The sequence below is a fragment of the Opisthocomus hoazin genome, chromosome 2, assembly GCF_030867145.1.
Source record: "Opisthocomus hoazin isolate bOpiHoa1 chromosome 2, bOpiHoa1.hap1, whole genome shotgun sequence".
In the NCBI taxonomy this organism is placed as follows: Eukaryota; Metazoa; Chordata; class Aves; order Opisthocomiformes; family Opisthocomidae; genus Opisthocomus; species Opisthocomus hoazin.
The window spans coordinates 59,005,219-59,023,663 of NC_134415.1; the positions used below are offsets into that span (position 1 = coordinate 59,005,219).

Below are 18,445 nucleotides of genomic sequence, written 5' to 3' on the forward strand. Positions count from 1 at the left end.
CCTTTTGTTCATATTGAAGGATTTGCCTTGTTTAAAGACATTAATTCTATGATACATTTGAAAAATATTCAGTTGTGTCATATCTTCTATATCTATCTCCACAATTTGTTTATGATGATGTACCTTTTAGACATAGTGGAAAACAGCTGTGATCTTTCTTTTCTCTAAATGTAATCTTGATTCTCCCTCTGCACTGCATTAGGTGAGGTTTCTTAATAAACTGTCAAAGCTGCTAACTTATGACTTTTATCTATCATTTAACTTCTGACCAATAGCTGATATTTATTATTGAGTTTCAGCAAATATGGGGGAAGCCAGATAAAAGTTTGATTAAATGTCTCTGGTTAATTTTAAATGTAGGTTATGAGCTATGACTGCAGAGGTTTTTCTTATAGAAGGACATGTAATGCAGCATAAAAGAGTTCATATATATTATTTTTAATAGAGTGGACAGAACTGAAAGATGGTTTCGGGTTTTCATTCAGAAAAAGTGCAGGCTTCAAGTGGCTCTTGATCTTTGCTGTAGGAACATTTATTTATATAAGTGTGTCTGTGGAAATTTTATCTTTTTTCATCCCACTGTCTTTCATCTTTTAAAAAATTCTTTCAGTACTGAAGAGTTACTTTCCTTCTCTCCTCCTATGTTTCCAAGTGTTTCCTTCTGCCTCTGTTACTGTGCTGCTTCGAGAGACAGACTGCCAGAATCTCTGCTGATGTAGTAAGCACCTGAGACAGAATTTATAGGGGTTATATTTTGTCCAAATGCTTCATGGTCTCTTTCTGATTAAGCCAAAACTACCTTCAAACTATATTTTATTATTTAGTCTACCCACCCCTCTTTGTACGTGAGCATAAAGAGGTCACACGGAATAAGCTCCTTGTCATGTCCCTCTTTCTTCTGGTTGGGTAGCAGGGAATAGTATCCTTGGTTTTGTTTATGATTCACTGATGCTTTCTTGAAGATTGCTTCTATTCTGGTTTGGAGAAGTGTATTCCAACTTACTATTTCACGGAATGGGTGGTCCCAGTTTCCAAATGGAGCTTTTACAGCAGTCACCAGCCTGAAGCTCCAGCCATACGCATGGTCCAGGTGATGTCTGCTACAACAGAGATCTAGTTTTCCATTTCTTCTTTGTTTCAATGGCTTTCTGATGACTGGGCTCCAAAGGATCTCATTCTCTGCAATCAAAAGCACCTTATTTTAATTGTTATTTATTAATTATTTCAATAGTATGGTAAATGAATGGGGATTTATAGCTATTGGCATGCTACGTTCTTCCCCTCCTTTCACGTGTGGCAAAGCAGATTTAACATCAAGTGCTCTGTGGGATCAGAACAACAGAGTGCTATTGGAATCAGTGGATATGGCAAAAATTGGTCATAACATTAAATTTTAGATCCTTAATAAAAATCAGTCATTTGACTGGTAGTCCATTTTTAGCTACACTGAGACCTACAAAATTCTGTCAATTGTCGAGTGCTGATGGCTTCCCAACCTCAAGTCATATGCAATGTGGCAATCAAGGATTTGAGTGCTCTTGTGCTAGGTCTGGGTGGTGATCATGTGTACGACCAGGGGTATTTCCTGCCTTTGAACAGCTTGAGACTTCATGTTGTAGAGAGAAGATTCTGAGTGTTGTTTCTTGTCAAAATGAAGACACAACATTACAGCGCATCTGAAGCATACATCTTCAGTGTTGCCCTCACAAAGTATGTGAGAAGCCTTCAGAGATTACTGTGGTACAGCTCAGAGAATAAAAGTCTGTGTTTGCCATAAGTGTGCTATAACCACGTGCCAGGTGCCTGTAGAAACCTTCATTAACTTCTAGAGACTGAAGTCTGTAAACTAGAGGCTTTCAGTTTTTCTCTTACATTCTCTTGAAATAGTTACCCACCTGTAATCTCATGGGAATTCAGTCTGGTTCAGTGTGATAATATTGCTGAAGTTTAAGACAAATTTTACAGTGAAAAGGCGAAAACATTTGGCAAATTTGTTATCCTCTCAGAAAAGATCCTTGCTGATTTTTGTCTTTAAATGGAGAGAGTTAAGGTTCCTTGCTGAATGCTGTATTTGTTCATACTAAAAGGCTAGAGAGTTATTAGAATCATTCTCAAAAACAGAGGTAAATCAATGTCTGATGCAACCCCTGGAAGGGCTCCAGACTACCTAGTTTTCCATGTAATTATCTTTAAATGAAATATTGTATTAAAAATAGAAATCGGTGAAAGAAGGAAAATGGATTAACAATGTGGAACTATTTTTGTTTGTCTAAGGAGAACCTTTATGATATTTATCAGACATACTGTTCTGTACTCAGCCAAATAACTGTGTAGGTGGGGCCTGATAATGTCTGAGCAAATGTACATTTTTAAGATGTAATTGATGGGCTGAAAGCACGTACTCAAGGAGCATTTGAAGCAAAGTTCTGTGAGTTTAGAACCACCTCCTGGAAAAGAAGATGGAACTGAAACTAGACTTTTTAATTAAAACTTTCTTTTTCCACTTTCTACTCATGCAAATTAGATAGTTGCCACTGAGTCATCCCGAAATACAATATTCCACTGTTCTGCCCACAAAACAAGAAAGAGAGACCATTGTTGTGAACACTTTTGCCAAAAAAACTTGATCTTCCACTTCATAGAATGGTCTGGGCTAGAAGGAACTCAAGAAGGTCTCTTGTTGAGCCACCTGCCCAAAACAGGTTCAACACTGAATTTAGACAAGGTGGTTTAAGACCTTTTAGAGTCAGGTGGGAATGAGACAACCTGTCTTCTGCTTATTTATATGCTATAGATAGTTACATAAAAACATTTTTAATACTGCAGAATTTTTTATGTTTTACTCTTGAAAACTTGTTTGAGATTGTAAAGCTAATTATATCTGTATAATTATATACATTTTCTTTTTGGCCTACTGAAAAATTCCTAATTAGGTGTTATTTTAGTTGTGATATTACTTGGAAATACATACAGTAATGAGACAGTCCCCATTTAAACTGCTGTTTAATCTTAAATGAAGTCTAGGATCCTTGCTGTGTCTCCACTTCTGTCTGCCACTTGATCATACTGCAGGTACCTCAGGGTGTCACTGTGCATTCACTGGTTTTGAGCAACCCTATGCAGGTCAGAACAGCTGGTGTCTTCTCTTTGCTGAGCTTGAGAAATTCCTGGAGTACTAGAGCTTCTGGTTCTTCACTTGGTTAGGCATTTACAGTTCAGTTCTAGCACTATCAGTCCTGATATATCAGGCCAAATAGCTTCAATACCCTAATGAATTTATCTAATTTCTAAAAAGTAGCAGTTACAATTTCTCACCGTCTTTGAGAATTATACTAATGGACTCATAGTCCTAAAACTACTTGGCTTTTCCAACTTGTGGTTAATGTATGGTTCCTGTAAAGGCTTTATTCTGACCCCTGAAATGTCTGTGGCTTCACTGTAAATAATGCCTAGAAATGGGGCGGTTGCCATGCTTACTCTAGCCAAAACTCAGTATGATTTGTGCAGGAATGTCAGCACTGAAAGGGATTCAGCTGAATGATGAATTAATCGAACTTCTCTTTTTTCTCTTCTACATGTCCTCTGATGCTCTTTAAAACACATAATATGAAGGCCAAAGACTGAATGCCAAAATACAGATTAGGATGAATCATGTTTTGTACCTTCATCTTTAGTTAGTAGGTCATTTATTCTCAAACTGTGAATTACGAATAGTCATCAGAGACCCCATATTACATTTGCCTGCTTGTTAAGAGCATCTTTTGTCACCAGGTGTTCAAAAACTTTACATGGAAGACCATTTTTATGATCTGCATTGTAGCTGATAGAAATACTGGGACACTGTGGTGTGTAATGTGACTATCACCGAGCAAACCGATGGCAGATCCAGGAGTTGAAACAGAACATCTGAATGCAAGCCCTGGGCCCTGCAATTCCACGCTGAAGCTTCTCTCTCACTCTCTCTCTCTTTTAACACAAGGTAGTCCTGATTGTAGAGGAGAAAAAAGTCCCGGTTTGGAAAAGGATGAGAAGCATTTCAAAAAAGAGATACCCACTCACATAAACAGATATACAGCATTCATTAACCACTCAGAAGTACAAAAAATTACAGCATCCAGGTGCACAGACCAAACTTAAATCTGTTATTTAGTTATACTACTGTGTCTAGATATCCTTTTCAGAAACCAGACTATTGAGGCAGGCCTCTTCAAGATTAGACATTAAATTCTGATTAATTTTTTTAGAACATTTCAGACAATGTTTCTAAATTAAAGTGACTGTCACCTCACCTGGGTTTTCAGCACAATTTACATTTCTATTTGATTTTCTAAAAGAGAAATGGATTTGAAATAAAGAGGCTGATTGTCTGGATCATATTCAAAAGAAGTAATTTATTAAGCCTATAAAATTTGAATTTGGAAAGTGGTGTTACTTTCCTGTGACAAAATAATCTACCAATTTCAATAGAAGTTTGCCTAATGATGTCTATCTGCAAAGCAAAATTACTGTAAGAGCTCATTAGGAGACAGCTAACTTGCTTGCATCCACCTTTTAGACTCCAAAGCCAGTTTTGCTTAGACAACACTCGGGTCTGTGCCCGTAAGGGAATTGTTGGCTCGTTCACACTGTTTTCTTTCTGCAATCTCTTACTTCTGCCAGTGGCAGCAATGACACCAAAGTGAGTGTGCACCGAGTTCCAGAGCTCCTCTCCAGCAGTTTAGTAAATACCTCCTGTATTAAGACATTTGGGAGAAGCATTTGGATTTCTACTCTCTTCAGCTCTCACTTCAGAAAGTGATCCCCTACTCCCCATGTAAAGGGTTTCTGGCACAGAAAAATCTGCTTTCTTTTTTTGTGAACACTGGTGTAAAGAATTTATGTGACTTCTCTGCCATGGCTTGTTCTTCTCTGCATGCTCCTTTGATTTTCTGATCATCAACTGGGCTATAGACTTTCTGGCTTTGTGAAGGAAAAATATAATCTCTTTTACTCTACCACATACGTTTAGTCTTTTATTCTCAAGCAGGATTTGTTTTAGGGAACACCAGATATTCCTTTTCTCTGAATGTTTTTAACTTAGTTCTGATCAAGTAGATCAGTCTTGGGGAGCAATACAATTGTTTAGAAGAGAAGATATTCCCAAGCACTTTTGAAATACTCCTTTGATGAACTGACAAAATGACAGGCTGTTAATGCTGCAAGGCTGTGGTGTATATAGAAGTGCCAAAAGTCTCTTATCATCTGGGGTCTGCTGACGAGGAGCAGAACTGTGGACAAAGAGCTTCTGGTTCAAAGGTTGCTCCAGACTGGGAGGTTAGCTTGTAAACCATTTACTGATCACTGTTTCCAAAACCAATCATAGATTATCTTTTTGTTGTTCTCTTAGAAAAACGCAAAAGTCATTCCTTTTCCTTCTGGCCATGATATCCGCCCCGCCCCCCCCGCCCGAGTGTGGCCACAAACTGTTGATTGCTACAGGGGGTTTCAGCACAGTTCCCGCACCATCCTCACACTCGCTGTCCCTGCTCTAACTTTTTTCCTCCAATTTCTTTATGAGGCAAACTTCTTAACTTTTTAATCTGGTTTAACATAGGTTTTGCAGTCATTTCCTGTGCATAAGGTGTTCTTTTCCCATAACTTTTCCACCAGCCTTGTTCGGAATCTGTTTCTCCCAGGAGCCACAGCATCTGTCTTGCAGAAAAGGAAAGGAAGCAGTAAAAGGAAAAGTCTGCATTACCAGAAAGCCACAACTAGGGAAGAAAATCTTCAAAGTTAAAAACTCATTTCTGAGCAAACAGTTTTTAAGAAGGAGCTTCTTCCGTGGGTTAAAAGATACTTATTTTGCAAAATAATTCCAGTAAGACGTGAAATGACGCTGATATGAATGAGAAGGTACTGCTTATATGCTTGCTGCCTAGAAACTGAACTTTGGTTCTCCAATTCTGGCATTTAGCTTGCCTTTATGTTTTGACTTATTGAGTTTCCAAATCTACTTTGTTTCCACTAGCTTAAATGCTTGAAATGCCTTCTGAATGTCTGTCAAGTATAAAGTGGAGTTTGATTAACAGAGAACTGACTATTGCAAGGATTTGCAGAGTGCTCCACATGTACCGTTAGTGGTGCAGCTCAAAGTTAAGTGCCAATGGCTTTTGAGCAGTAATTACATTCTTGTCTCCATGGCTGGGGCAGTGACTGATGTCGTTGTCACCACTTAAATAAACTGAGTGTGGAAACTGTAGAATGGCAAGATGCTGGTAGTAATGGAAAGGTAGCCAACAATAATGAAACATTTTCCATGTGATTTACAGAGTTTCTAAGCTGTATAGGGGACAAAAGAAGCCAGATATTGTGATAGAGAGTATTTTTGTCTATGATTTAAAATATTCTGACTAATTAATATTTAGTCCAACAGAATGCTGCTTCTCTGATGGTACTTTGTCAAAAGGGGTTTACAGGATTTAACAGTTCATAGATTTGTTATTTCCCTGGACTTCCCTTAACTACATGATATCTTCTAGTAACCTAAGGACGTAGAGAATCTAAAATGCAAATGGAATGAAAGTAAATTGTGATTGCAGTAGTAGAAAACTACTGTGGAATTACTCAAATTGTGACTGTATGTAAACACCAAGATTAAAACCATCTTCTGCTTTGTTAAAAAGCCTTTCTATTGTCGCTGAATCACAATGTAGAAGCTAAGACTGCATCTACAGATAACCTGGTTGTTAGCATGCATCAGGATTAGCATACACTAGAAAAAGAAAACTTTTTGTTGTCCTGAAGTTTTAGATTGATGTTTGTTAATACACACATGCGTACCAATAGGAGATGGGTAAGGTTTACCAATGGTGACAGAGGTGTTGCTTTTAATTTTCTCGCTTGCTCACTGTATGATTTTAAGTCTGGGTACATTGATTTCAATATTTTGGGGTTTTGAGAAGTTAAAGCCATTATGAATAAAAGACCCCTGAGATCTTCAGGTGAAAGTTATTAAAATGGATTTTGATAACAGAGTACTTGTGATCTCACAGCTTTCTCATGGCTACAACCTACGTGCTGTTACATTTTTTTTTTCTACTCACATGATGTTTATGATGATATATATTATGACAACTACAGAAGCTAATAAAATCAGAATTTTACTGTAGATCAATGAAAAATGATATGAATTTTGCTGTAGACCATATGGAAAAAAAAAATCCCAAATAAACGCCTCTAACCTAAGTTTTTGTAGAGATAAGTGACTAGTTCTTTCTGTCAAGGCATTGCCCATGAAAAGAGGTAAGGATTAGAAAGTTATTCTTTTAGTACTGTAACAATCTACAGCGCAGTATAAACTCAGCACATGCAAGGAGGGGATGCAGTTAAAATTTTTGGAGGGCAAAGACACATGGATATACTGACTGCTATATCCTAAACAAAGTACTTTATGAAGAGAGACTTATTTGATTCAGTCATTGCATAAAAAGAAAAGATAATGTCATATCTTTCTTCTGAAGCAAGAAACATACACCAGAAAAACAAGATGTTAGTAATTAACCTGAATGGAGTATATCACCTCTGCAAGTGTATATAACGATGAAAAATTATGCAGGCAGCAATTAGAATTACCTCCCAATCTAGTAATTATGTGCTGGTAACTAAATATATCCTCGAAGCATTAATTAATCCTATTCCGCACATCAGTTCATCTGTCTTCCCCCCCTTCAGATCTCTATCAATTATCGTTCTAGCTGTTTCGGCTTTTGTTTCTATCTGCTCTGCTTTGCCTGTGCATTCTTAGGTGCTACAGCCCTATCTTGCAGGGCTAGAAGGAGAAGCGGCAGAGCAGTTCCTTGAAAGCTGAGTGTTAAAATAAGGAAAAGTAGCAAAGAAGAGTTGTTCTTCTCCCTCATTCTCCTGCAAATATCAGCTCCTGAGGTGGAGTGAGAGCTCTCATCAGTCATCTTTCTTTTCCCAAATATTCCCTCAGGAGGCAAAACAAAATCTTAATGATACACATAGAACTTGTGGAATAACAGGTAAAATTCTTTGTTTATAAAATGAGAAATAAAACCTCCTATATACAAGAAATGTTATATAGCATTTTCTAGGACAAAATATTATCTCATCCCGCTGTATGGACCTGGAATTCTGAAGTCAAATGTGCCACCTCTTCTGGTTGCTCAGCATGTGCTTCTCATCTTGGAGAGGTTGCTGTGCTTTTGCACATTTATTAACAGAGAGTTAAAAAAAGAAGTTGCTTCAGAAGTGAATATATTTTTATGGTCCAGCTACGCAATGCTAATGAACTTACAAATTTCTTGAAGGAAGCTGGTCATCTTAAATTATCTTGGTTTCATGTTACTGTAAGGTCCTTGAAAGACAAACAGTGTTGTATTAAGCCAGTTTTACTGAATGGGATATTCTGAGAAAAATACTGCAGCTGCAACATCCTTGTCATTTATTGAAAGACAAGAGAAATTGTTCACCTCCTAAATGCAGAATTTATGCAATTACATTCTGTCTACTTACATTTTCTATAAAATAAAATAGTTATTTCCTCTTTCAAACTAGAACACTGTTGTCAGGTGACTTGTGTGTCACGTGATGACAGCTACAATTAAACTGATGGAAAATCAATTTCTGGGTATGATATGTACACTCATGATGTGTATTAATAAAGTATATTAATGATTGATGAAAGTTGCATAGTGAAATTCTCAAATGTCAGGAAATACAGAAATTATCAGTGCAACCTATATTGAACCGATTTATGGTACGATCTTCTTAGTATCTCTTGCCCTTCAGAAAATTGTAAAACTTTATTTCTGTTGCCACTGTTAACTACGTATCATGATACTAGTAACTGATTTTGCAGATTGTTTGAAAGGTGAAGCACAGAGATGCATTTGAAAGAGAAAATTAAAGAAAATTTAAATTTTTTAGGTTGTGGACATTGCTCAGGGCTGATGTCTCACTTTTTCTGAGGGGATCCAGGAGGTTGCATATCAAGGAGAGTTTGTGTTTGGGAGGCTGGGCTCCTCGTGTAAAGTGTGTGGAGCCTTCTCAATGATTGATGACCACTGATATAGATATAGTAAAAAAATGATTCACTGAAAATCTGTATACTAAAACACAGTTAGAGGACTAGACATGTGTGGACTTTTAGGGTAGGTTTCATTCAAAAAAATATTTGGGAATGTTTTTTTTTTCTGTATTTGCAAGTGAAGAGCATAAGGTTAAACATACTGTTCACCTGAGAGTTTTAAACTTCAAAGAAAGGTACTATTTGTAGAAAACAGCTTTATTCTAGTTTTTGCTTGCAGCTGTTGGAAGGCTGCTCGGAACTTCAGTAAACTGGAATGGTGGATGAAGAGATGGGTTAACAAGTAGGCTGCAGGTGAATAGGCGTTACAGTGACAGGCAGAAGCATCTTCCATATATACACGCACCCCTCGTGTGCACAAGCAGAGCGAATGTTGTCCATCTAGGGGAAAGAAAAGATGGTATTTTGCATTTTATGTATCATGATAATGAAAATAGCACAGTAAGTATTCCAGATAACAAGTGGGTGTTGCAAAGAAGACAAAAAGCAATAGCTGTTGTGTTTAGGATTTCCAGAATAGTGAACAATAGGAAGGACATAAGCATATCTTGACTGTCTCCATTTTATCAGATAAGCAGGTTTTTTCAGTCTCAGTGCAAGAAAAGTTTATTAGGTTTTGTCAAATCCTATTTATTGCAAAAAATAAGCACTATTTACTTGAAAAATATTCATACAAAATTTCTAATGATAAAGAAATTGGAGAATATTGTATAAAGCAGTTAATAGGAAATACATTTACGTAGAATAGAATTTGAAATTATACATATATCTTTAAATCTAAAATGTGTATTTCTATGGTTCACACAGAGCAAAGTGAATTTTATTCTATATGTTCTCCTCACCTTCTTCCTGTAAATATTCTTGAATATTTTATATAATACTGAAGATATAAAGGTGGAGTTTTGCCCTTAGCAGTAGACAGGAAGAAGCTGGTTGTTGGATGGCTGAGATCCAATATTCATTCAATACATTCCTAAATTAGGACTTTTTTTATAAGAATCTGGAATTTATTTTTTGTTTTGTTTTAGTCACATATTGGAAAACACTAGTGAAGTAATTCATTTGTTTAGCATTAGCTCCAGAGCCCATACGCAATTTTATTGCTGATCAGGTCCTACTGAGTGAAGTATGTAATTACTGAGCAGTTTTGAAACCTGCCTCTGTATCTAAAAGGCTGACTGAATTTACATATCACAGAATCACAGAATGTTAGGGGTTGGAAGGGACCTCTGTGTATACGAAGCTTTATAAAACTGCCTTTGAAAATCTTGGCTCTTGTAGTTTTAAAAGTGAAGTGGAAATTGTTTTAGAGCTTTTGCAAGATACATAGTACTTCCATTTTTTGTAGAATATCGTTTTTCACTACATTTGGCAATTCAGGTTCATTTATTGGCTAAACTGTGGAATCAAAATTAATACATTCATATATTTAAAAAAAACTTCACAGGATTGTTGCACTTTTGGCAATGAAACTGTGGCTTGATAGAGTTGTCTCTTGGAATTAGTGACTGTGCATCACTATTATCTCTTTTTAACAGAGATAAAATTTGATTAAACTGAAGGAGATTTGGAGGCACTTGCATTTTTCAGAGATATATTCACTTCTATTTTGTCCAAGAAAATGAATAATAAAATCACTATGTTGCTTGGCTATCTAGGGGTTAGGTGAAGTGTTAGCAGTAATTTCTATAAATCTCTGATGAGTATGATGCTGATGCAGATTCAAAGACCTTTCTGTCTGTGATCATAAAAGCTGCTGATGTGATGCAAAAGGAATGCATATGCTTACTGACTTTTTTTCAGATTGGGCTCTACAAAACCCAGTGTAGGTTTACTATGTTTAGTTGGTTTGTTGTTTTTTTTTCAAATCCTGAAAAAGAGTAAAAATGTATTGGTGTGCAGCATGTCCTCCAAAATGGTTATGTTAACTTTGCTCAGTGCATCACTTTTTTTAGAAGAAAAGCCAGTGGGGAGCTTGCAGTTTAATTAAAAATGAAACTATTGTTCTTATTTAGAATCTAGTTGATTTGTAAACAGCTAAATGTGCTTACATTTGCCATCTTCCCTATTCTGTCAAATTCTCATCACGTTCGTGTTTTACTTAACAAGGCAGGCCTGGAATAAGTAAAAAGTAAAACCAAAAATAATATTCCAGTAGTTCATGCCATGGAGAATTACGCCAAAGGTGCCCTACCTGTGTTTGTTAACTCTTAATGGGTTCCTTTCTCCATCAAATTTGGCCTACAGCTTTCTAATATATACCAACTTCTAATGTATTCACACGTTCAGCTTTATTTCTGCATGGTGTGAAAAAGAACCTCTTCTTGTTTGTCCTGAATCTTGCATGGGGTAGTTTCATTTGATACCGTCTCGTATTAGAAAAGAAGAGTGAGTGTTTGTACATTATTCATCTTCTTGATACTCCTGATTTTGTAGACCTGTGTCTGGCTTGCAGGCTAAGCAGACATAGTCAATTTAGCTGTTTCTTGCACCAAACTTATTTCACATTTCGTATCGTCTTACTTGTCTTTCTCTTATCCCTTTTTAATTTCATTTATATCTCTTTTTATAATGGGAAGGACAGAACTGCACACAGTGTTCATTGTAGTGTGCCTCATGAGTTAATAAAATCTGTGATTTATGAAGATGCTCTGTCCTCCCTTCCTCTCCTAGTAATTTCTAGCCTTCTATTTACTTTCTAAACTAACTTATCTGATGTTTTTACAGTATTATTGTAACCCCAAGATCTTGTTTCTGAATTATGTCAGTTCTGAGTCCATCTGTTTATGAGTATGTCGAACAGTACAGGCTCCAAGGATACTTATAACTCTTCAAAAAGAAATTGCTAGATGAGCAACTGTAGAATTTGGAATATGAGAAAGTTAACAAATACTTTAGTGCATATGAACCATGTGGTTTTTTTCACATGATTATGTCAGCATGTTTCACAGGGAATTTTTAATTCAAAAACATTACATTGGTATAAAGCTTACAACAAATGTATCTGCCACAGATAGAGCGTGCATGCTATTGACTATTGCAATGAAGTAAGCTACCAGTGACAATAACTCCAGGATGATGTTTTGCCAAAATAAGTCTTGCATTTTTCTTAATAGCAAGAATCTCCCCCTCATCTCCCAAACAGAAACAGTTTAGTGGTAAGAGAAAGTGGTAGAAAAAGTTGGTATTGCTGAATGAAAAATGGAAGCAGCAATGCACTTGAGACTTTTGGCTTACAACAAGTTTAACAAATGGGAAAACATAGAGAGGTTAAATAGTATAAATGATGAAAAATTTATTGAACTTGCTTTATCTGGAATGATTAATAGAATAGAATCAGGAGGCCTACTAGATTTTGAATGAATTAGACTTAAAGTGCTTAATCTTCAAGTAATAATTCAGTGAAAATATCACCATATTCAAAGAAAGAGGCAAACAGATCTAAAGATCCTCTCTGTTTCTTTGAGACTGGGAAAGGATGCCTGGTGATATGATCCAACACTTACATGCAGGAATATTGGATGTGAGATGAAGATGCTGCTAGCAAAGTCTGGAAATCTAAAAGTTTAAATTTTTGTGGTGTGAAAAAATCTGAGCAAAGATTGTGTTTCCCACTCCCCTATCCATCAGAAACACATGTACTGATCGCTTGCAAGTGCCAGCAGTTCTCAGGTTTTTTTCCCCCCCCTTTTTTTTTAATTGTTCTGTCTTCTCTGTTTCTTGAATAGTTTTCCTTCTCTTCTACAGATACTTCTTCTTTTGATTTTCAAACTGGGACTAGTGCTGCTTTTCCGTATTGTGTGAGAACTCCAGAATAAACTCCATCATAACCTTCCTTCGCCTCATAGCTCAGCTCCTTGTGTGCTTTCCTTATTACTTTCTTGTCCCTTGCCCCCATTTGATGATGATTGATTCAAGTTTTTAACCCAGCCTCAAAATGCCTGTGCCTCCTCCACTCAGAATCAGACTTCTCTTTAGGTTTGGAATCTACAGGGGCTTTATCATTACGCTTTTCTTGTAGCCTTTCCGCAAAGGGAGATTTTGTTCCACTGTAAGGTCTTATGTTGTTGTTCTAATTGGTATGTCTGCCTTGATAATATCCCAAGGTTCAGGGTCATACAGTACTAAGCACATTGCAGAAATGTGCAGTAATGACAAAGAAGGTTTCTGTTAGAGTTATTACAGCCTTTTGACAGTAGGTCTCCCACATTAGATTCTGAGGTTGCAATTATCTTTCCTTTTCTTACTTCTGTTTATCTGCTTCTATGGCATTCTTTATTATTGTATAAGCTCATCTTATAATGGGATCTTTTTGGATGTTTTTTATGTAATTATGAAGATCACAGGCTCAGTAATAGGATGATATTTAATTAAAATAATTGGTGAACTCAAACATAACTTTCTTGGATAGTTTTTAAGAGCTGCTTCTGTGATCTAGCCTACCCAGATCATTAAGTTATCATTGATTATTTGTAGAATAGTTGTCTGCTAGACGTTGGGACATATTTTGAAGTTAGTGCTGTGAAGAAATATTTATATATTTCCAATTGCTGGTTTCCTTTTCTGGAGCTAAGGCAGCCATACAGTGTCACTAGTCTGGAGCCCTGTGTAAGCCCAACTGATCTGAATTTTAGGAAGGAGTGCACTATTCCTGACACCACATTTTTCAAAACAGTTTTTCTCTCCAACTACTTGTGTAAGATTCCATATGTAGGAAGAAGTCTTCAGAAAATAAACAGAATAAATGAAGATTTAATTCTATATGGGTCTATTAACAACAGCTGCTGATTGGCTGAAGCCATGTGTATGTAACACATATGTTCAAGGAAAGGAATTCATTATATTATTGTGTGTCTCTAGGAATCCGGAAAGACCGCAGAGGTGGGCGAATGATGAAACAAAAACGTCAAAGAGAGGAGCAGGATTCCAGGAATGGGGAGACTGCTTCTACAGAGCTGCGAGCTCCCACCCTTTGGGCAAGTCCACTGGTGGTTAAACACAACAAGAAGAACAGTCCAGCCCTGTCCCTGACGGCAGAACAGATGGTCAGTGCCTTACTGGAAGCTGAGCCACCCATAGTTTATTCTGAATATGACCCAAATAGACCATTCAATGAAGCCTCTATGATGACCCTGTTGACCAACCTTGCAGACAGAGAATTAGTGCACATGATCAACTGGGCAAAGAGAGTTCCAGGTAAGGAAAAATAAGACCCAGTGGACTATAGAAGCCATTACATGACAAACCAATAGAAAAAAAAACATACCAGTTTTCACACTACATATTCTAATTTCATGGAAATTGTTCACTGAAGTATAAATACATAAAAAACCCCACAAACTTTGTGTTATATTGGTTGATAAAAAACTATAGTGCCATGTAAGTGACTTTTGAAGAAAGATTTATTCAAGAAAAGATATTTCCCCACACCATAGAATGTTGAAAAATTTTTTAATTAAAATCCTTTTTTGGGATAAAAATCAGCAAAATTAAAGGTAAAAACAGACTACTAAAAGCCAAATCTAATCAATTTGATCTAATTGAATCATGTTAATTATTTAGATCCTTTTGGAAAAAAGGGTTGCTCTCTTGTCCGTAACGTAAGCCATAAATTTAGCCTCGTTACTGAACCTATAAGAATTAATATTATTTATTTAATTGCCAGTTTGTGTTTTTGACCATATATTGCAGATCTTCCATGAGTTCTGGGTCTGAAAAACAGACCCAGAATAGGAATTTTTGTATGAAAATTTTTTTCCTGCTGGAGTTTGATGGTTTTATCTTTATCATTGTGGTGCATCATGGTTGCTGACTTATGACCCCTTTTTCCTGGAAGGGAATTACAGAATTGTGGGAAGTATGTAATATTTTTGGTTTAATGTATATTACACATTCATTCGTGTTGTTTAATTAACTTATATCAATGAAATGAGAGAGCAGTTTTGTAATTAAAGTTCATGTATTGCACATGCTGTACTTATAGCTTTGAAAAATAACAGCTTACGTGGCAATTTATACTTTATAACTCACTGGGATTCTGATCTTTTAAATTTTTACTGTAGCCATTTATTCCATTAAAATTATGTAACTGCTTTATGAAGGGATGTTAGAGAACAGCACCACAGCTCTCACACACATAGTGCATTACCTCAATGGCATTACACCCGAGTTATGCCATCTTTCTGTTTTCCTTCATTTAAACTTGGCAAGACTCTTCCTGGTAAATCAATAACCCATAAAATCTGAGTCTTTTCCAGTCCTTGTGGGTTTCCTTTTTACCACTTTTCACATGTCACTTTGTGGGCTCCAGCTATGATCAATGAGAACCTGTGTGTGTTTCATTTCTCATCGTATCTTATAAGAAATCACCTGAGAATTTTATTCTTGACAAGGTCACAGTGGTTAAGGCCAGATCCACAGTTTGTTCAAGTTGAGGGCGGCTTCTCCTGTTAACATAGGCATGCTTTGGATCACACCTTTACAAAATGTTTTTGAAAAATGAACATTATGTCCATAGTGCTAAAGTTGTTCGCTATCAAAATAGCTAAACTCAAATGACTTTTCTACTGATTTTAGAGATATAATTAGTCTAGCCTGTTAGAATTCATTAATTTACATTCAACATGAATATACCACATTCTAAATTCATTATGTTGTCCTACTGGGAACATTTGTCTTCTATGACATTTGCTTTTGATAGTTAATATAGTTAATGAAAATGTGTTTAGATACAAAGCAACACCGTTAGGGAACTCAGATCTGGTTTTTACTCAGAAATCTCTCTAAAACTGCTTGTCACATGATGATTACATATGGTGAAGATCAAAAAACTGCCTGGTTTATGAAATATGTACTTTATTTCCTAAGGAATCTTCTGAGTTTGGAAAATCAAAAGTATAAGGTTATCAACTATTTGTGTACATCCAATGCATTTTAGATTTAAATAAATGTGCCTGTTTATTACCAAAATAGCTCCTAAGGAGAAATTATGCCAAATGACTCTACGTATATGCATTAATAAGTACTCCAGCAGGTGAAGTTTGATACAAAACTGGTGAACTTTGATTAAAAAACAAAAAATCCCTTCCCAGTCATAGTCTGATCTATTAGGCACTGTACAAACAATCATAGCAAAGGAAAGTCCTAAAGCAGGAGAGATAGAATATGAATAGTTTGGGGATTCTGAAAGTGCTGGACACCTAGCTGGTTCTTGGTGTGGTGGCTTGGAGGATGGTGTGCATGACCAAAGCAGAAATTAAAGTATTTTCAAAAGTTGTTTTAAAAGAATTTAGGTCAAATTGTTTACCTACCTCTAAAATTGGGTCCTCAGAGAGTAGGAACTTTGGATCTAGACGGTTAAATTGTTTTTTCTGGATATCTCATTTGGTCCTTAGAAAAGACTGAATGTTCTTAGTTGACAATATTAAATCTTTAGAAGTACTGATCACCTTTCAAATATATGGCCTTTGCTCAGACTGTTTGCCTAACTTTCCTTCTGCTGGAATGTACTGGCAATAAATGTATGTTAAGAGAAATGTGTCTGACAATGTAAATCATATTTTCAACTCACATCTGTATGTTGCCTTTGAATACTCCATTATCACTAGGAATTACGCAATACTGTTTAATTAGAGAGAATTTTTGTATACTTTATGCATAAAAAGAGAAACTGAACAACTATTTCCTTAAGATGAAGTATTTTGTGCAACAGCATTGTTGGATTCCACTCAGTTATTCTCTCAGCTAATTTACTAAGGTTTCAAGCTTTGGAATCCAGGGTAAAAACATCTTTTTCTAAAAAGCGAATGTGCTTTTTGCAGTAGAAAAAAAGCAGTTGCAGGAAACAGCCTCTCCTCTGCACACCTCTCAAGCCTTGGAAGAATTGCGCAAGGTCGTTTAGCTAAATGCAGGCACTTAGCTGATGTAAAGCAGGGAGCAAAGTCAATACAAGTGGCTGGATAGAAAGTACACTTGTTGAGGAAGGAAGAAATTGATATTAACGGAGCAGACATACAACGAAGATACAGCTTACAAATAAGCGTAAGGACCTTCGGGGACATGTTTGGAGTTTATTTTGCTGTGTAGGCTTTAAAGAAGAGGGAACATGTTAAACCATTGTTTGACCCTTGTTTCAGTCAGCCAGTCTTTCTGGTGATGTAAATAAGTGGACATAGAAGAAGAAATGGTTAATTAGAAGACGTACCAGATAGAAATGAATCTATTCTACAAAAAGGAGTTGTGAAAAATAATTCCTGATGGACTGTGTAGTATAATGTAGGCAGAGATCTGTTATAAAGACTTGCTGAGGAAAATCCCCCAAATGAGGTATTCCTGCAGACACGCCCTGATTAGGAAGGTGAGAACTGGTCTAAAATTTTCTTGCAACTTGTTCAGCATTGCTTAAAATTTGCTTAAATTGACTCTGCAACCTTGGGGGTGTAAACAAATTGCTGGGGAAAAGAGAACTTGTGGCAGCTTCATGTGCATAACCTTAAAAATGATCTTCAATATTTAAGTATAACATGATTGTTAGCTGAGGTCATAACAAAGCTGTCCCATGACAATGCAATTTGTAATATGCCAAGTGAATTAAAGCTTGTTTTAATTTTCCTTTGAAACCTTGGCCGCTCATGCAAGCAGGTTTGCCAGATTACATGAACAAAAGTCTTCTACAGTGTCCTATGACATATACAAAAAATTCAGGATGCCCCACAGGACTTGCTCTTTACATGGACTAATGGGGATTTTGGCTTAACTCCCCGCAGATGGCCTCTGTAAGACACCAGTGATGCCTTTTCATTACCTCAGTCAGCTGGAATAGCAAGCCGCTCCATGCAAGGCGGGTGCAAACAGATCGTGATGGCCTAGACTTTACATACACATGTAAATTGAGCCTTTTACCACTTCACTGGGACAAATTAGTAAAAATCACATGTAGGCAAGGTATCAGCGTAGATGAGTAAATGTTCTGCCTATTTCTGAATCATGTATTCCTGAAAGATACGGCTTTTGATTTTTCTCTTGGTTTACATAATATCTTGGGAATATAGTACCCCTTTCAGTCTCATAGAATGAGTTTTTTTAAATTAGTGAATTTTTATTATGGTCTTTAATTCAATGAGCAAAGCTACTACTTTGCTTTACCACAGAAATGTTGATATGTCAAAGGATTTAAGTTATTGTATTTCATCATTCACTTACTAAGTCATTTAATATCTGTATTTAGAGTGCTGTATTCTCTAATTATTTTGTGCAGAAGCTCTTGAGACGGTAAGAGACATTACGAGCTTATACAGTGAGCTCATGGTAAAGAGTGTAGCTTTAAGGAAATTTTGTTGCAACGGTGAAATCTTTGGC

General features: G+C 36.4%; 1 protein-coding gene across 1 annotated transcript in view; it reads left to right on the plus strand.

Annotated features, from left to right (window-relative positions):
• Positions 1-18,445, plus strand: part of ESR1 (estrogen receptor 1) — a 166,603-nt gene that overhangs the window by 96,350 nt on the left and 51,808 nt on the right. The window contains 1 exon segment of the mRNA XM_009933718.2: positions 13,949-14,284. Within this exon segment, the coding sequence (XP_009932020.2) occupies positions 13,949-14,284 (336 nt within the window).